We start from the raw sequence: 21,131 nt of genomic DNA, 5'->3' as shown, positions 1-21,131 counted from the left end.
TAAGAGATTGCAGGAAAGCTGATTTTGGCAGGGCTGTGAACAGAAGTTATAAAATTAAAATGAGTAACAAAATATGCAAAACAATGACGTAGAACAATTATGTAAACGTTGAAATAATGTTGAACAGTTTCAAGGAAAATATATTCTGCTTAAATGAAAGAACAAATTGTGACTTCATGGGTGAATGAAGGAACAATTGAAGGTCTGGAATGAGGTATATCTTAACTTCATAGGCAGCAGAGGAGTAGACAAGAAGAGAAGTAAAAAAAAATCAGGAAGACAATGAAGAGCAATGATATTAAATTATCATAAAAAATGAAACAAAATAGTAAAATATTTTGCAGCCACATCAATAAAAAGATGGCTGTCATGAAAACAGGAGCATCAAGGGATGAACAGGATAAACCACAGGCAAGGATAGAGAGCATGCAGATAGGGAGACGGGATAAATAGACAGTGAATAATGAAATGAGCAATAAGTGCGAGAGAGAGGGGATACAATGAACAAACTAAAGAAATTCAATGAGACTAGGAACCTACCCTGCATGGATTGCATCCATGAATTTTATGTGGCAAAGAGATAACAGAAGTATTGCCATTCATATTTATTAATCAAAAAAAAGTTAGAAAAAGAAAGGACTTGCAAGTAGCTTATGTACTTCTGATATCTGAGAAAAGGGCAAAACATGCCCAAGGAATTTTGTAATTACTTTGGTGGAAGAAAAGATAATTGAATCCTTACTAAATAATGAATAGAAGAACATCTAGAGGTAAGAAAAGAACAACGAATAATCAGCAATAAAAGGAAAAATTTTGCTCAACCAAGCTTACCGAATGTCTACTATTACTTTGTCAAAACAATGTTAATGCAGTAGATGTAATTTATTTGAATATTCAAAAGGCCCTCAATAACATGCCACATAATAAAGAATAACAAAAACAGAAATTGCTGGAAAAACTCAGCAGGTCTGACGGTATCTGTGGAACAAAAACCGAGTTAATGAATCAAATCCTTATCTTTGAGATAAGACTGTGAACTCACTACCACAGGTACTGGTTGAAATTAATAGTACTGATGTGTTTAAGCAGAAACTAGATAAGCATTTCAGGAAGAAAGTAACAGGATGAAGAGAAGTAGGAGGTGGGTCGAGTGGAAAATAAACACAGGCATTGCCTGATTGGAACTAATGGTTTGTACATCCCTCAAAATACTAAGTAACTGTCTTAAGTCTTTTTTACTCTTGCATTCTAAACCCCTTACAATAAAGGTCAACATATCATTAGCCTTAACTACTGATTGTACCTACGGGTTTACTTTATGTGTTTCTTTATGAGAACACCCAAATCTCTTTGAACATGAACATTTTAAAATTCCTGGCTATAGACAAAATAAACAGCATTTCTATTCTTCTTAGCAAAGTGAATACCCTGATAGTCCTGAACATTATACTCCATCTATCACCTGTTTTCCACTAACCTAACCTGATGGATCTTTGCAAACATTTTGTATACTCTTCACAATCTATTGTCTCACCTAATTTTATATTGTTGTGGAGGTGCCAGTGTTGGACTGGGGTGGACAAAGTCAGAAGTCACATGACACCAGGTTATAGTCCAACAGAATTATTTTAAATCACAAGCTTTTGCAGTGCTCCAAAGGCTTGTTATTTCAAATAAACCCATTAGACTATAACCTGGTGTCGTGTGACTTCTGACTTTAACTTTGTATTAGCAGCATCAATCTACCTATAAACATACCAAAAACTTTTTGCAAGTTATGTGTACTAATTCTATTTAATTCCATATACTTTTATGTGCCAAAAGGTTTTCAGACGCATGCAATAATTGATCATTTCAGTTTAAATTTTGCTTGCTTTTTTTCTCTTCAAACGTATAACCGATTTGATACTCTTGCAAATTATAAATAGTTACTGCAAAATGGGGGTACTAATCTGTCAAGATTTAATGGTATCTGGCAAATTTTTAGGCAATTTAACCTTAAAGAAGAAAAAAGTAATTCAAACCTGGGGTGTCCATATTTCACTGCATTTGGACCTATAAAGATGAACAAATTATTGCATTTAACAGGCTTCTCTTCTTCCCCAACATGCTTAAATATTCTACTTCTGAAGTTATGAAAGTAAAGTCAAACTCAGTTTGTTTCTTGTTTCTGCAGCATATTCTTACATAAAATTGCTCTCTTTTAGTGATCAAAATATATTTTAAGAAGACTTCAAGTATGTACTAAAAACGTTCCTGCATTGAAAACCTGGCCAATTGACATTTTTTTAAAAAAAAAGGAAAATATAAAATTACAAATAATTTCTTGTTTTCCATTCAACCAAAGGAATACATTTTTTAAAAACAAATCAATACCAAGTACCATATGGTCAGTACCATCAGCAAAACTTTGTGAGAAACAATGATAACTATGCATGGTGTCCAAGTTTAGGAAATGTTAAAACATGAAAAATCTACTAAAGGTGAGTGATTGGCAGCAATGAATTAGATACTGCCTCTTTATGCCTACTTCCTTAATTTAGTGAGTCAAAGTGATGGGATAAACGTCTCTCTGTCCATGATTGTTTTGATGATTCAGTATGTTTACTCATCAGGTGGTGACACTATATAATATCAATTCAACCCATAATGAGTGCTGAGTGGGATATTTACAATTGACAGATGAAGTAAAGAGACACCAAATGACATTTCAAATGGCTCTGTATGGACACTTCATGGGGTCCATAAGCACTACATATTGCTACCTGTATAGGTTTCTTTGCTAATATTGCAAGTTGAGTAGGTAGTGACAAGTTTCAGGGGAACTGACATAACCTTTTCTCGTTATACTTGAACAAATTTCCAACCAAATAAATTTAGGCAATGAAGCCAAGAAAGAAAACTGATGTGGAAAAGAAATAGTCCTTCCCTTTATAAAGAAAGTAGTCTCAATCCAACTCTAAGAGTTTATAACATCTTCCAGATAAACATTAATTATAAATTTTACTTCCTAACCACAAGAAATGGGAAATGGGAAGTTAACATAACGGTGCACGTGGGAATCTCAAAGGAACTTGAAGCTCACTTCGGTAAATTTGTAGTTTTATATTGTGCATATCCACATGACACTAAAACAACAAATGGACAGTGCCAACAGTACTGGTAACACACATCAACTTGCTGAAAAGAAAGTTAGAAAATATCTATAAGGGACAAGTAGTACCTTTAATCATGGAATGTCGTCGTGAAGGATAGCGTTTGCTTGGGCGCCTTTCAAATGTACTTGTCCGGCGCAATCTACTTTTATGTGTTGCTTCATATTCAGTTCGACCACTGGAATAAATATTGGCATACAGTTACATAACTAGGACTTAAACAGGCAGAAATAAGCAAAACACAATTAAAGTGTAACAGTGATACCTGAATCTAAAGCGAGATCCTAGACGCATGAAATCTGATCGTCCCTCTTTATTTTGAGTAGGAGCTCGTAGTCTGAAAAATGCATGATTCTCCACAGCACATCTCCATAAATGTTTACATGCTTTGGAATTATCTAATCGGAAAACAAATGTGTGCTCCTGCTCTCTACCCTTTGATTGAGGTGGAAAAATTGAGACACATGTTAAAAATAGTATTTTGTATGAAATATTGTTTCTAATAAATAAAATGCATTGGCCTGGAAATTGCAGTAAAAATAACAATGAGGCTAAGAGCAGTCTGTATTAAAACGCAAACTGAATAGCAACTTTTCACAACTAAACATGGAAATCAGAAATTTGCTTGTTTACCTGATCCACCAGGAGCTTTACTCCAATGGTATCCCATGGAGAAATTCGCTGAATTAAATTCATGGAATATACCCCAGTACCCACTGAGCTACCCTAAACAAACCAGGAAATGTTACGGCTGATCCATTAAAGTGGAAAGAATTTTTTTAAAAAATGTTATGGTAAGTCTTAATTCAATGCAAACACCACCTCTGCGCAATTGTAGGGTCTTATTCTTTAAGATTGTAGCTTTCAGTGGAGTTTTCTTTTAAAATTAAATAGATTTTGTTTTATTTTTCTTTAATCTCTCTCACAATCCCATCTTCTTTCTCTTCTTTGTATTTTGTTTTCTAGTCATGATTTGGAATTGAATTAATAATTCTAATTTATACATCCTGGTTCAAACACTACATTTCTTAGAAAGGATTTTTAAACAAATATACAATTTATTGTACTGTTTAAAATGTCTATTTAGTGCAAAAGCCCCTAAGAGCTGTGTGGGCAATTGTAATTGCGTGAACAATGACCTCACACTGATTGCTGCTAACTATAAAATCCAGGCCTTTAATGCCGATAGATCCTTTGAATATTATTTATTGGTTTGTTTGTGAAGCTCTCAGGGTGGAAGTCAGAGTGGAAGAGTCAGTTACTAGGGGGCATAGGTTTAAGGTGCGAGGGGCAAAGTTTAAAGGTGCTGTATGAGGCAAGTTTTTTTTTTACAGAGAGGGTGGTGGGTGCCTGGAACTTGCTGCCGGGGGAGGTAGTGGAAACAGATACTATAGCGACTTTTAAAGGGCATTCTTGACAAATACATATATAAGATGGGAATAGAGGGATACAGTCCCGGAAGAGTAGGGGGCTTTAGTAGTGACGGGCAGCATGTCGGTGAAGGCTTGGAGGGCCTGTTCCTGTGCTGTAATTTTCTTTGTTCTTTGTTCTCTCATGCCACCAACTCTGCTCCCAGCAACTGAGCTATGAGATTATTTTCTGCCTATCAGTAAAATTAGAATCTTATTCACTTCAACATGTAATTGTGACAATCAGTTTAGGAATAACATGAAGCAATCTCACAGGATGTCACAGTTTACAATTTTGGATCATTTCTCCATACAATGGTTTTTGACTTTTGAAAGCAAAGTATATTCTCAAGCTTAAACAAAAGTATTTAGACAAAATTTGGTTGGTTTCATCATAAAACCACACAATAGCTTGTCTGGGTATTCAAAAAAATACCTTACCGCCTATTATGTTCAAAAGTCTTTAAATATCTGCCTGTTTGTGAAAGGGTAGAAGATACAAGCTGAGACAATAGAAAAATAAGTTGTCTTTTGTTCAAAATGGAAATGCTACAAAGGCAGTCAGATATCAAAAGACTAAGGAAGGTCGGTTGCAGGAATAAGTAGTTAGAAAATTTTATGTCAAACAAATGAAGGAGTATAGGTTGTTCATTATTTTAGATTAAACAAATAACACCCATGAAAATAAGTGATCTGAGCACAGTTCTGTGTCTTGATTTGAGAGGAATAAAGCAGTTAGATTCAGACTTTGTTTAACCAAATATTCATTCATTCCAACTACAGAAGGAGAAAAGAAATACATGTGTAGAATATATGAGCATCAAGTCCAGATCACAAAGGACTGGACTTTCATTACATGCATAGATTATATTATTGAGCAACAAGGTACAGGATTGTAAATCAATCTAAACACAGTTTTGAAGTGGCAACACTGAACCCAAGAAAGCGCTAATATAGAACTTAATTTGTACAAGGTACAAATACACCTTGAGAATTTGGTAGCTTCAGATCCATAACTGAAAGACCAACTTTGTGTGGTAACCCATTGACTCTGAAAATGAAGGTAAGCCCTTGAAAATCTTTAGTTCTGCTGTACATTAGCAGACTCTGGGCTGGATTCAACAAAGTCAGAAGCCAGAAGTAACAGTGGCCTTATGTATTCCTTGCATCTGCTTAAGATGCCCAGAAGATGTGCTACATACCTGTTCATCATCCTCCACAACAACAAGTGTTAATTTGTTTTTTTTGAAATCCAGCTGTGTAATTTTGGGCCTGCATGATAATAAAGAAGGTGGTCAGAGAACTTAAACAATTTGTTAGCACTTTGTTTTCAAATAGTAAAATGTGATAAAAATAACATCCTTTACCAAAAGAATAAGCCTATTTTGTTTGATCCTTCAAAGATCAATATGCCTGTTGGTGTCAAACCAAGGGAATATTCATATCCATCTCTTCCCTAGGAAAGACAGAAGAGATGTGTTAAGACAATCCACAAATAAATATAGAGATAACACTTTGTGGAGCTGGAGGAACACAGCAGGCCAGACAGGATCAGAGGAGCAGGAAAGTTGACATTTCAGGTCCCAACCCGAAACGTCAACTTTCCTGCTTCACTGATGCTGCCTGGCCTGCTGTGTTGCTCCAGCTCCACACTGTTATCTCTGACGCCAGCATCTGCAGTTCTTACTATCTCCACAAATAAATATCATTACTTTTTTGAAAAGACTTTTTTTAAGATTACCTTAACAGTGTGCATATCCACACCATACATTTCTAGCCATTTAGCTTTGTTCAAATAACATAGTTCTGCTTGTGCTGGGCTTTTCCCCCTATGAAAATGAGAAAATGAAGTCAGTAATGACGCCCATGTTTGGTCAGTATTTCAATTGCGATCATATGAACAATGACTACCCTTGCCATAACTGAAGAATTTAAACTTTCATTACACATTCCTCATGAGCCACTACACAAAGTGTTAAGCAAAATTTGTTCGATTTTTCTATTTGTTTTGTTCTATATTTGTAGTATCTCACACTTTCCATCAGGACCCCAGTGCCACATTCAATTGCAAACTTCCCTCATTCGTTCAGTGGAAACACAAGCAAAAGGGAAGACAAGATAGATTTAAATCTCAAGAACATTTCAATAATCACTTGATTACAAGCACTTTATATGAACCCTAGTTTACAGCTAGTTGTTGTATACAGTCATTAATACCAGCTTTGGCTCGCTCCTGCAAATGTCTAGTTGTCATTAGTAACAGTTGTCAAGTTTTTCAACCCAAACTGACAGTGTCTGAAGAAGATGGTAACAAGAACCATGAGAAGATGCAACTTGGATTTTGAGACAGATTATATGACTGCATTTTTAAAATATAGTTCATCATGGGAAGGCCACTATGTTTGCCAACAGTAAGAGGTTGTGTGACATTACTACAACAACAGCTTCTACTTATATAGTGCCTGTAAAGTCGTAAAGCATCCCTTTCAACAGTATTATTGAACAACATCGGACACTAAGCCACATGAGGGGATATTAAAGCAGATGACTTAAACTTTGGTAAAAGAAATTTCAAGGAGTGACCAAAGAAAGAGATAAATGCATAGAGATATTTAGGGAAATAATTCCTGAGGTTAAGATCATGGTAACTAAAGGCAGAGCTATTAATGATGGAGCAGGGGAAACTGGGGATGCTCAAGAGGTCAGAGCTGGAGGAGCACAGATATCTTGGAAGGTTATGGAGGGGAGATTACAGAGATAGGGAGAGAAGCGACTGAGGAACAACTAAAAAAGTAAGGATAAGAATTTTAAATTTAAGCATTACTTACATTGGTTTCCAGAAAGCAATGAGCAGATAAGGGATGGATGAATGTCAGTAAGAGTTAGGATATTAAAAAGAAAAATATTGATTTCAGTATCCAATGAGTTAGAGGTGGATGTAAAGAAATCCTCAATTTGCAGCTGAATGCACTGGAAATCTGCTACTTTATAACTAAACATTTTTGTTGAGCACAGTACTACTTAAAAAACAATATATGTTTTGAAACTCAGTTTATACTATAACTCAACTATTTTCAGACTATGGGAAAAGGATTTTCATCAATTACAGCAAGACTAATATTTGGCGCTTGTTCTGACAAAAGATCGTTGATAGAAATATTAACCATATTGTTCTGCTCCACTGATGCTGCCTGGTTTGCTGATTATTTCTAGCTTTCATTTCATTTTGTGCATTTTAATTATTGATGCTAATACATTTATATTAAATTACTCACTTTGGAGATGTATGCAGGGCCTTTAAGAGACTCATCACATGGAACTGCTAGGCTATGACACTAATTGTATAACTTTAACCTGGTAGGTTAGGTACAGGCTTGGATGAACCACTGACAAAAATGTTTACTCGGTCATGAAAATACTTGCATTCAATGTTAGAACGCAACAATATTCTAGGTTAAAGGAAAAGTTACATGTTCCAGCGCTACCCACACTGATTATTTATTCTTTAAACTCCAGATTTCTGTTTCTGTGACTGGAAGTCTGTTTTCAGTGGCGTTCCAAACAGCCTGGGTGCTGACGCCCTTCCGTTTTGTGGTGTACATAAATTTGTCTTAAATGTGGAAAGCAGGAGGATATCAACAGACTGGTCAGCTGGGCAGAGCAGTGGCAAATGGAATTCAACCTAGAAAAGTGTAAGGTAATTGGAAGGATAACAAGGCAAGAAATTACACTATGAATGGTGAAACACTGGAAAATACTGGAGATGAGAGGGATCTTGGTGTGCATAAACAAAGATTCCTGAACATAGCAGAGGAGGTAGATAGGATAGTTAAGATGACATATGGGATACTTGACTTTATTAGAGTAGGCATAGAATATAAGTAGTGAAAGCAGCCCATCTGGAAGATCATAATCTAAATCAAGCAGAGTCAGCACAGCTTCATAAAAGGGAAATTGTGTCTGATTAACTTATTTGGGGTTTTTGAGGAAGTCTCAACCAGATTGGTTAGACGGGAACCTAATGTGTTGTATCTGAACTTCCAGAAGGTATTTGATAAAAGTGCCTCACAAAAGGGTCAGTCATAAGAGCCCATGGTCCCAGAAGTAGCATATTGGCATGGATAGAGATTTGTTTAAGGACAGGGAACAGTGAGTGGGGATAAAAGATTATTTTTCAGGTTGGTGACCTGTGACCAATGAAGTTCCAGAGGAATCAGTGCTGGGACCACAACAGTTTATAAAGTATATTAATGACTTGGAGGAAAGAGGCAAATATGCTTTAGCCAAATTTGCAGATGCCAGAAATAAGTGGAAATGCAAGTTAAGAGACAGAGAAATCAACATTATTTTGGGAGAATGTGACATTGTTTATTTGGAAAGGAGAACAAAAGAACTGAGTGTTATATAAATGAAAGAAAAACTGCAGAAAGCTGCAACACAAAAGGAACCTGAGGTACTTGTGCACAAAACAGAAAGCTACTACACAGGTGCAATAGGTAATCAGGCATGTTGAATGTTGGCCCTTATTTCCAGTGGGTTGGAATAGGAGAGAGGAAAGTCTTACTGCAACTGTACAAGGTTCTGATGAGGACACGTCTGGAGTACTGAGAGCAGTTTTGGCCCCTTTATCTAAAGAAGATATTATTACATCAGTGGAAGTTCAGCAAAGGTTCACTAGGATGATCCCCAATATGGGGGGATTGACTTTTGAGCAACAGCTAACAAGTTGAGACTCTACTCATTGGAATTTAGAGGAATTAGAAGGGGCCTCACATTCAAACATGTGGGATTCTTTAAGGACTTAAAGGGCAAATATTGAGAGGATGTTTCCACTCATAGGAGAGCTCAGATAAGCGGGCACACTGTCTTAGAACAGAGGGTTGCCAATTTAAGACTGAGATGAGGAGTAATTTCTTCTCTCAGAGGGTTGACTGTCTTTTGAACTCCTTGTCAGAGAGCTGTGGGTTTAGTTGTTGTGTATACTTAAGGCCAAGATAAATAGATTCTTGATCAGTCGGGGAATCAAGGGTTACAGGGAAAAGGCAGGAAAGTGAAGTGAGGAATGTCGGATCAATCATGATCCTATTGAATGATGGAGCAGGCTCAAGGGGCAGAACAACCTACTCCTGTTTCTATTTCTTATGGTGTTGACAGCAATGCGTTATACTGAAATTGTATAAAACACTGATTAGGCCACAACTGAAGGACTGCAATTCTGGTCACCACATCATAGGAAGGATGTAATTATACTAGAAGGGGATGCAGAGGAGATTTATCAGGATACTGCTTGGGTTGGAGGTTTTGAGTTATAAGGAAAGACTAGATAGACTGGAGTTGTTTATCTTGAAATAGCGAAGATTGAGAGGGGACCTGATGGAGGTGTTTAAGATTATGAGTAGCATAGAAAGGGCAGATGGAAAGGTACTCTTTCCATTAGCCGAGAACTCAAGGATTTAAGAAAAAGAGGTAGAAGGCCAAGAAGAGAGTTGAAAACAATTATTTTCATCTAAAGGGTGATGGTAATCTGGGACTCATAGCCTGAAAGGATAGTAAAGTCAAAACTCTCATAATATTTAAGCTCAGCAGGTCTGGCAGCACCTGTGAAGAAAAAATCAGAGTTAACGTTTCAGATCTGGACCGAAAAGTTAACTCTGATTTTTTCTTCAGATGCTGCCAGACCTGATGAGCATTTCTAGCAATTTCTGCTTTTGTTCCTGATTTACAGCATTCACAGTTCTTTTGGTTTTTATAACATTTAAGCAGTAGTTAGATGTTCACTTGCATTACCATATTGGGCCGAAAATTGGAAAATAGGATTAGTGTACTTAGATCTTTGTTGATTGGCATGGAAGCAATGGGCTGAATGGCCTTCTTTGTGCTGTAAATATCGATGAATATAAGCCTGATACTTGATGGTAATTCTCCAAATTTACCAAAGATAGAGAGTATGAATTATTCCTGTCCTACCTCTTCCCAATCCAACATTCTGCATTTTAGAGATTTATTCATTTTTATTTTGTTGAAAGGAAAATTAATCCTCTGCCTTACAGTACAAATCACTGTCTTAGCAACCTCACATTGGTACTTTTTAAAGTTATGGAAATTACTGCTTTTGCATTATGTATGATAAAAATTCTGCCCTAAATCTATAATCATCAGCATAGTTTTCAACATGAACACTCTAGTTATGATCTTCTCTCTGTTACACACCTCTGGAACAACTGAATACTTTGGAGATTCATCTGTATTACCTCGTATATCTCCAAAGTATTTCACAAAGTTTAGCTTCATGCACTTCTAAACAAATTACTATCTTATGTCCTGTCCACATTTATTCGTAGTCACTTAGTTTTCTCAGAATTGCTCCATAGTTCTCAAGTCATCCTGTGATTCTCTCCATTAAGTCAAATTTTCCTGGAGTCTGTTCACTCTCTGAATATTATGTTTTTAAAATTCACTCATGGGATACGAGCCATGTGCTGTAGGTTGGCCCACGATGACATTAGGGAAGGAGCTCCAGCATTCGAGCCAGTGATGAAATGTCAATATAATTTCAAATCAGGACACAACATCCAATTATCATCTAGTCAATGAACTACTGTATATTGATCTTATGCATAGTGAAGGAGATAGGTAACAAACCATATTGTCAATAACCACAGGTTAAATATTTAAGTCTTTTGAAATGGGATTTCTGGCAAGGAAATGACATGTGGAAGTTCAACAAAGGGGAAATTGATAAACCAAAGAAATTAAAGACCATGAATATTGATAACCATCTCAGTGCATAATTATTACAACAGCCACTCTAGTTCAGTTCTAAAAAGTATTGCTCTGTCAAAAGTGAATCTTGCAAAGGAAATGTTAACCAAGTAGCTACTTTGTCTGCTAGTTCAATGCAAAGATCTCATAGCATTATTTTGATGAGAAGTTCTCCAGGGTGCTCTGGCTAATGTTTATCTCATGAACTAGCATCACTAAAACATTTCTGATGAAGGGTCTAGGCCCGAAACGTCAGCCTTCCTGCTCCTATGATGCTGCTTAACCTGCTGTGTTCATCCAGCTCTGCACCTTGTTGTCTCAGATTTTCCAGCATCTGCAGTTCCTACTATCTCTCACTAAAACATTTATCTATTTCTACATGTGGACATTGCTTTACATAATTTGATGTGCTTGTGACATTACAACTTCAAAAATATTTCATTATGGTGATGAAATTTGGGAAATCCTGCGATCAGGAAAAGTGCTAGATAAATGCAAGTCATTGTATGGATTAGATAATCAGCATGGATTTGTAAAGAGCAAGTCATGTTTAATTTTTTTTGAGGAGTCATGTGCACAAGTATAGGGAATGTGGTGAATGTTGCATATCTGAATTTTCAGAAGGCTTGTTAAACACTCACATAAGGCACATGACAAAAATCAAGGATATGGCATTAAAGATGATGCAACTGTTGTAGTCACACTGGCTCATTTGCTATAAGTATTGTTCTCTCTAATCTGTCATGAAACTACAGGAAAATAGATATTTTAGGACCTCAGATAACGTCTCCCTAAAAGTTTGATTTTGTTATTTCAGGAACTTACCTGCAATCCTTCCACCGTGCAAAAATATCTATCTCCATATCCTCAGTTTGATTGGGATTAAACCGGAATTCTGACACCAGTTCTGGAGAATGTTCCAGAGGTTCACAGTCCCCAAGCTCCGCTATAGATAAAACAAAGTATTAAGCATTCAAAATCATTGGAAACATGAATAAAAGCTATATGATTTTCATTACAGAAAACTGATGGATCAAAGTTTAATGTTAATGTATCTAGAGACATGATTTTATCAAACAGATCTCTCTGATCACAAAACTAAATCACAGTCATTAAGCAGAGATAGTAGGTGATGAAGGGTCGAGGCCCGAAACGTCAGCCTCTCTGCTCCTATGATGCTGCTTGGCCTGCTGTGTTCATCCAGCCCTGCACTTTGTTGTCTCACAGTCATTAAGCATCAATTTTCTAAGCGGAAAAATATAGCTTTGTATCACTCAAAAGATTACAGTTCTGCGGTTCAGGCTTGGAATGTAAATGGTAAGTAAAATCTGTAACTGCACCAGTACGAGGCAATAATTATCACCAACAGAAAAAAAGAATTTGTTTGTCTGTCTATCTGTACTAGATTATAATCACTGAATCACCCATTATCATCATTCTGGGAGTTACCATTGATCAGAAACTGAACTGGAACAACTACACAAGAGGAGATCAAAAGGGTAGGAAGTTAGTGGCAAGTAACTCAATTACTGCCACCCCAAAGGTCTTATGAGGAAAGGCTGAGGGTTTTGAGGCTGTTTTCGTTAGAGAGAAGAAGGTTAAGAGGTGACTTGATAGAGACATACAAGATCATCAGAGGATTAGATAGGGTGGACAGTGGGAGCCTTTTTCCTCGGATGGTGATGGCTAGCACGAGGGGACATAGCTTTAAATTGAGGGGTGATAGATATAGGACAGATGTCAGAGGTAGGTTCTTTACTCAGAGAGTAGTAAGGGCGTGGAATGCCCTGCCTGCAAAAATAGTAGACTCGCCCACTTTAAGGGCATTTAAATGGTCATTGGATAAACATATGGATGATAATGGAATAGTTTAGGTTAGATGGGCTTCAGATTGGTTTCACAGGTCGGCGCAACATCGAGGGCCGAAGGGCCTGTACTGCGCTGTAATGTTCTATGTTCTATGTTCTAAAGCCCACCCACCAAGTACAACACACAAGTCAGGAGTGTAAGGGAATAGTTCACACTTCCCTGGATGAATGCAGCTCGAATAACATTTAAGAAGTTTGACACAATCCAAGACAAAACAGCCCACTTAGTTAGCACCCCACTCATCACCTTCAACATTCTCTCCATTCACCCATTGTTCATTGGCAAGATACACCATTTACAAGATGCACTACAACAACTCACCAACAGCACCTTCCAACCCGCAGCCTCTAAAATCTAGGACATGAGCAGCATTTGCATTGGAATACCATCAAGTTCAAAATCAACACACATGCCACCCAGACGTGGAACTATATCATCGTACGTTCACTATTGCTAGATCAAAATCAGCAGTTCAAGGCAGCAGCTCATCACCATCTTCTCAAGGTTATTTAGGAATCAGTCATAAATATTTGCCTAGCTCATGTACCCACATCCCATGAGCAAGCATATTTTAAAAAATATATTACTTCTTAGCTTCCCAGACGTTCACTTTTGCTTTTGTGTTGCGGCCTCTTATGAAATGCAAGCAGAATAAGTTTACACTGAAAAGATTGTGACTGTTTTGCATTTATGTATTTTTTATTTCCATGTTTTCAGCCTTGGATCCAGTCAGAACTTCAAAATGAAAAATTGTTGACACTTTTTCTGCCATCTCTTATTTCCTAAGACATTACTCACACTTCTCTGCCTCCAGACCTGCATTAGCTCATTAGTTCTTTTAACTGGCTTCATTTTGAGAATAGGCTTTGTGGGAGTAACCACCGTATTTCTTTGTTTCCTGATATGCTCCTAATGAGGTATTTTGGAACATCCCTATTTCCTCATGTTTCAACATGACAGCAATAATTGTCTTTTCCTTGCAAATGCTGTGGCCTCATGAGCCTATGGGTAGCATTATCATTGCACTGATTCAGATCTGCCCAAATATTGAGTGGTAGTGCTATTGAGTTACCCTGGTAATGGATACAGAAGCTCCAATCCAGAATTCATTCTGTGCCTTTGCCATTATCAGTGCTTCTTCCAATTGCTGTTCAACAAGGAGAATCGATACTTCAAGGGAAAGGTATAATAGATGGTAGCTAATGGTGTGAGCAGATTTCCTTGCCTATATACGACTTGCTACTACAAAACTTCATGGCATTCAGAGTCATGGTGGAGGATTCAAAGGCAACCTTTCCCCAATCGTGTACCACTGGGCTCCACCTCTGGTGGGCGTGCCCTGTTGCTTGGTCAGGGAATACCAAGGGATGGTGATGGTGGTGCCTCAGACATGGTCAACACATTAAATCTCACAGGCAATAACTATGTTACATTGTTCCGTAATTAATCTGTGGGACTGTTCTTCCAATTTCGGTACAAGCCTTCAGATGTTAGCATTGACTATTTTCTAAGTATGACAGAATTGGGTTTGCTGGGTATTTTTCCAGTGTCTAGTTTGATACTAGGAACTTTGCCTGGTATCAACCCTCTGCTCATTATCACCTACCACCACCCATGCCTGTACATAGGAAGATGGTTGTGGTTGTTGGAGGTCAGTCATCTCAGCTCCGGGACATCTCTTCAGGAGTTTCTCAGGGTAGTATCCTAGGCCCAACCATCTTCAGTTGCTTCATTAATGACCTTCCTTCCATCATAAGGTTCGAAGTGGGGATTTTCGCCAATGATAGTACATCAGCACCATTTGAGACTCCTTAGGCACTGAAGCAGTCCATGTTCAAATGCAACAAGATCTGGACAATATCCAGGCTTGCGGTGAAAAGTGGCAAGTAACATTCGTGCCACACAAATGCCAGGCAATGACCATCTCCAACAAAAGACAATCTAACCTCCATCCCTTGACATTCAGTGGTGTTAATATCACTGAAGACCCCATTATCAACATCCTGGGGGTTTAATGGGATTAATTCTGAGTAGATCTAGAAGCTCAAGACTGGCATTTGTGAAGCACTATGGGCCACTGGCAGCAGCAGAACTGACAGAGGAATCCAGCACATACATGAGTGTCAAAGAGAAGGCAGAAACAGTTGTGACCATTTCCAACCAGCAGTGCTGAAAGATATAACTTGGCCTCCTCCAAAGGTCCCCAGCATCACCAATGTCAGCGTTTAGTCAAACCAATTCCCTTCACTCCATACTAAATCAAAAAGAAATGGCACTGAATACTATAAAGATTGGTACCAAAGATATTTCAGCATTGCGTTCCAGCACTAGGTCTGTCTCAAGACGAGCAGTTCCAGTACAGTTCAAAAGCTTCCAATTACCTAGCAATGTGGAAAATTGCCCAGGTGCCCTGCCCACAAAAAGCAGGACTGATCTGCCCTAGCTAATTATCATCCCATTAGCCTACTCTTAATTAAAGTGTCAGCAATGAAGCTACCAAGTGGCACTTATGTAAAGACCATATCTTTTTAATTTTCTGCATTTTTGATCGTGGGCTGAAATGGGAAAAGGACGATTTTAAACCTCAAGGATTGTGGAAAGGATTGCTGCATTTTTTTGAAAGTACATTACATGACACTTGTGTACTAAAGACAGGGAGTTGGGGTAGGGTTGTGTAAAGGAACTCACGACGAGTGTAGATTGACCAAACAGACAGAGAGACAGAAAGCAGCAGTTAGGGAAACAAAGGGATGAATAACGGCATGCCAGGGAAGGAGAAATGCTGATAAGCTGATAAATGGGTGAGAACTGTTCGGCTGTGCTGAAGCAGCTCATGTGATGACGAGGCCTGGGGTGTAGGGATGGGTAAATGACAAGGAAGGTGGTGTTCAGGCCCCAAAATAATTGAACTCGATGTTGTGTCCTAGAGGCCGCAGGATCATCAAGCAAAAAGTGAGATACTGCTCTTCCAGCTTACGCTGAGCTTTGTTGGAGCACTGCAACAGTCCCAAGACAGAAATTTTGGCCAGGGAACACAGTGGTGTGTTGAAGAGGCAGGCAACTGGAAGCTTGGGGTCATTTTTAGAATGTAGGTGTTCAGCAAAGTGGTCACCCATCCTATGTTTCATCTCCCCAGTGTAGAGGAGACCACATTATCAGCAGTGAGTATAGTAGACTAGATTGAGTGAATTTCAGGTAAATTGCTTCTTCATCTGGAGCCTTGGACAGTGAGGAAGCAGTCAGGCAGGTATTACACCTTACACGGGAAGGTGCTGTGGGTGACTGGTCCAGGGAATGGAGATCCATTGTCAACGACAAAGGCCTTCTGCTTGCCAGTAACTATGTCACTGAAATCTCTGGTAATTGAAGAGCTTACGAATATGCATGTTTGAGCAGAAAGCATCAAACCTCCATAAAGGGAGGAGCTCACCTTCTGTCTGTGGTTAAAAATAGCTTAAGACTGAAAAAAGCCAATTAATTTCTTGGACAAAAGAGTTGGACTCAAGTGGGGATGTGAGAGAGGCTTCCATTGACATCAAGCAGTGATTGATTGTGGTGGTTTCAAGAGGCCCTAATAAAACAGGAGTCCATTGGAATAAGAGGTAAAAGTCTCCACCGGTTAGAATAATACCCATCACAAAGGGAGCTGGATCATCTCAGCAACTGAATATCTCTGCAGAAGTTCCTCAGGTTTTTGTCCTAGGCTCAAACGTATTTATATGATTCATCAATGACTTTCCTTTCCATCACAAGGTCAGAAGTTCAAATGTTCACTGACGATTGCACAATATTTAGCACTATTTGCAACCCCTCAACTACTGAACCACTCCTTGTCCCTATACAGCAAGTTTTGGAGAACATCAAGGCTTAGACTGATAAGTAGCGACTAACAAGTGTCAGGCAATGTCTATTTCTAACAAGACAGAATCCCACATCACCCTCATAATTCAATCACATTAAAATGCTGAATCTCCTACTAACAACTTCTTGGACGTTACCAATGACCAGGAACAGAACTGCATCAGCCATATACATACGTATGTGTGGCCCGCTGGCTCAGTGGTTAGCACTACTGCCTCATAGGACCATGGACCTAGTTCACTTTCAGCTGTAGGTGACTGTCTGTGTGGAGTTACTGCTCAGAGGGTTGGTGGGAAACCGATGGGCTGAATTACTTCTTTCCACACTGCAGGGATTCTATGATTCTGTGATATAAATATTGTGGCTATGACAGCCAGGGATTCTACAGCAAGTAACTCACCTTCTGACTCTGAAAAGCTAGTCTACCATTGATAATGGAATAAGTCAGCTTTTTGATGGAAAACTCCCCACTTGGCTTGATGACGCAACTCTAAGAACACTCAAACCGCTCAGCTTCATCCACTTCAAAGGTACCCTCTTGATCAGCGTTATGCAAAGGCCTAGGACTTTTGAGCAGTCTTCTGATGCTGTCACAGCACTGCTCCTCAGTGGGCATAAATAGTACAGTGTGGACAGATTTAAGGAAGGGGGAGAAACACTTGGAGAGCTATGCAGGAGCATTAACTTAAACCATTTGGATCGTCAGAAACATATGCAGAGAAGCAGGTGGAGTAGACCAGCCAACTTGAGGCTGTATAGTTTATGCAATAATCTTTCTGTAGTGATTCAGTCAGATCAGACACTAGCACATCTCTAAACACCTGCACATTTCTAAACACCATATAATGTCGTATTTAGTCTTGATGCGTAATAAACAGTGTTATAAAGTAACCAAAATCTGAAGACAGATTTTGACTTTGCTTTCTCCTGGCTCTGTCTATCTTGAACTCAAATAGACAGAGAAGGGACATGATGGCAGATGCCATCACTGCCTTGAAAATCATGGCAATGGTGAAGATCAAGAAACAAACCTTAAATTATTTGGAGAGAACTTAAAAAAAAGTTTCTTCAAAAAACTATTGATACAGTTTTAAGACAAGTTGGCACACAGCTGAACAGCTACTCTGAAGAAAGAAATCTCTGAAAAAAAGAAATTCTTACAAAGAAAAAAGCAGAAAGTACTGTACATCTGAACTAAAGCCTTTGAAACTAGTAATTTTAGAAACAAGTCTTAACAAAAAATACCAACTGTAGTTCTCACCCACCACTAGCCAAGGGGATAAATCCTTTTGAGCACCCATTAAAAAAAAAACTAGGCTGGAAAACAGAGTTAGGATGTTTAACACAAATTCAACAATTTCTAAACTATCTACCCAGAAAGTAATATTAAGTTTTAATGTGAAATAAATAGAATTAAAAAGAAGCCCATGATTTCAGACAATTCTTGACCTTTCCTTCTCAACCAGAGTATCTTTAAACCGAACTCAAGGATGTGGGCATAAAACCACATAATGAAAGAATTTGCATCTCAGTTAACACTTCCAACATTCACCCCCTCCACCACCAATGCATACTGGCAGCAGCGTGTACTCCATACGAGATGCATTGCAACACCATGAGAATCTTTTCTCCATGGCGGACGTGTCTAAGACCAGACGACATAAGTTTAAGGTGAGGAGTAAGTGGTTTAGAGGATTGGAGGAAAACCTACTTCACCCAAATGGTGGTAGAAATATGGAACGTGCTGCCTGAGAAGGTACTGGAGGCATTACTCTTGCAATTTTTAAGTCTTATCTGGAAGAGCACTTAAAATGCAAGGGCATAGTAGGCTATAGACCAAGTGCTGGTAAATGGGATTATTATAGCTTCAAGTTTGTTTAGCTTAGTCGTGTTTAACTCTATAACTCCGTAACTCACCAAGGTTTCTTCAATAGCATCTTTCAAACCCACAATTTCTACCATTTGAAAAGAAAAGGGTTGTAGAATCAAAGGAATGCTACTATCTGCAAGATCCCCCCAATGCTTGATTTGGAAGCATATTGTCAGTGTTTCACTGGTGCTGGGACAAAATCCTAGGACTCCCAGGAGCACTGTGGGTGCATTTACACCACATGGATTGCTGCAGCTCACCACCACCTCCAACAGGCCAATTATACTGGCCTAAACAGCAACATCCACATCTCATGAATGAATAAGTGAAACAATATAGATGGACTACATCAGTTTTTGAACTTATTTCAAACCAAAAATAATTCCTCCTAAATACAGTGCCACATCACACAGGTCATTGAAAGATTTACATGAATGTTAAACACAGCTAAAGAGGACCAGTTAGCAGGGCAATATTTCTTTTTCAAATCAGACAGCTGAGCACCATGGGAAATGCTTTTTCATTTCAATTCCACAGGCTCAAATGCTGTCAAATCATCTGACTGATTTAAGTAGCTGAAGGCCACATTTCAGTTTTTGGTTATTGCTGTTTGGGCAATTTTCTTTCAAGTTTAGTATCAGACTTTACATGGGCTGTCTTTCTTTGGAGATGAGTCAACATCTTGACAATCCAAGCTATCTGTACTAAAGGGCAAAAGCTGAGCATTAATTATTTCCACGTGTCATCAGCAACATACACTTTCACAATCTTCAATCTTAAAGCCTAGCACATCCCCTATTCAACAACAAGCTTCATTTATAAAGCACCTTGCGTGCAGTAAAATAGTTTGGGGTGCTTCAAGGGAGCATTATTGAACAGAATTTAAGAGTGTCATTTACAGAAATTGAGAAAACTACAAGAAGAATAAAGCTTCACAGTAATCCCCCTTCTCAATCACATGAAGTCCAGCATGTTAATACAAGACGAAGGGCTGAAGCAGTTACATGCATCTTCAGCCAGAAGTGACAGTACACAATCTTACCCTGTATCTTCTTAAGGCTCCTACTAATAAAAATACCAGTGCATAGCCAATTTGATTATTTTCATGAAGCATTCTAAAGCAGCTGCACGTTTGGGCACGACAATAATGATGAGCCTTGACAACATCTGATATGTAGGGTTGAAGTAACTGCCCTTGACACTAGGCAGTACTTGACTGAGTGTGGTATCGAGTTCTCTGAGGTCTGAGAGAGAAGTGGAAAACCCTCCAGTGATTAAAGGCAAGTCGGCCACAAAGGATCATCATTCCTCTAATAATGAAGTGGCCTGTAGACCAATAGAACTTGGATATCACCCAAATTTGGGCTGACAAGTTTCAAGAAGTATTAAAATGAGCTTTGCTTTCTGTTTGTGCAAACAGTTATTCCCTTCAGGTAGCAGCAAAACAGACATTGTTAACATCTCTCTCACTACCGTCCATGGAGACTGGATCAGTTGAAGCTGGCAGGAGTTGTAACAACAGAATCTCAACGTCTACAGTAGAGTTTCCTGTGGTAGTGAATTAAACTAGCTGATGGCCAATTTCTTTTTTTAAAAGTAAGAGTACCTCATTCGGAAAACATGACTAAAGACAGTATATTCTTGATGCAGTCAGAAGGTTTGTGAAGATAATTAAATTGAAAACACCTACCCACACTGATTACTTGTGTCCATACAGCTGGTAAATGAGAAAAATGGTTGGCAAAATGCCCATGTCAAACACTGATATTTAAACACAATTGCAAAACAGAAAAGGAAGCGAGTAAATTGAGCAATTTTAGATCGGTTAACAGTAAGTATCACTGCAGCAAAACAATCACCATCCAGCAATGTAAAATTCATATTATTCTCTACATTCAGAACTGATCAGCTTTTCATTTAAATAATAATTAACAAAGAAGTGACAATGTCTAGGCCCGAAACGTCAGCCTTTCTGCTCCTATGATGCTGCTTGGCCTGCTGTGTTCATCCAGCTCTGCACCTTGTTGACTAAAACAAAATCCCAGTTAACACCTGAGTTTTCCCCAAATAATGTGCTATTTTTAAATAGCTACTGATGGGAAAGCCTTCCTCAAGCAAATGTCAAAAATAATGTGTATGTTGCAGAAGATCTTAGCTAATAAATCGATCCATGTTAACCAGAATCAAGTCACCTACAGAGTCACC

The 21,131-nt window shown here is 38.4% G+C and overlaps 1 protein-coding gene across 1 annotated transcript in view; it reads right to left on the bottom strand.

The window, feature by feature from the left end:
* LOC109935447 (band 4.1-like protein 4B) overlaps positions 1–21,131 on the bottom strand; it is a 278,476-nt gene that overhangs the window by 136,073 nt on the left and 121,272 nt on the right. The window contains exons 7-13 of the mRNA XM_048614210.1: positions 12,152–12,272; positions 6,306–6,393; positions 5,932–6,020; positions 5,767–5,836; positions 3,421–3,590; positions 3,224–3,333; positions 2,025–2,055 (exon numbers count right to left, since the gene is read on the bottom strand). Of these exons, the coding sequence (XP_048470167.1) occupies positions 2,025–2,055; positions 3,224–3,333; positions 3,421–3,590; positions 5,767–5,836; positions 5,932–6,020; positions 6,306–6,393; positions 12,152–12,272 (679 nt within the window). The remainder of the gene's footprint in view (positions 1–2,024; positions 2,056–3,223; positions 3,334–3,420; positions 3,591–5,766; positions 5,837–5,931; positions 6,021–6,305; positions 6,394–12,151; positions 12,273–21,131) is intronic.

This window comes from Rhincodon typus, chromosome 2 (genome assembly GCF_021869965.1).
Source record: "Rhincodon typus isolate 14 chromosome 2, sRhiTyp1.1, whole genome shotgun sequence".
Classification (NCBI taxonomy): Eukaryota; Metazoa; Chordata; class Chondrichthyes; order Orectolobiformes; family Rhincodontidae; genus Rhincodon; species Rhincodon typus.
The sequence above is the reverse complement of the archived record's forward strand: the minus strand, read 5'-3'. Positions and strand labels throughout refer to the sequence as shown.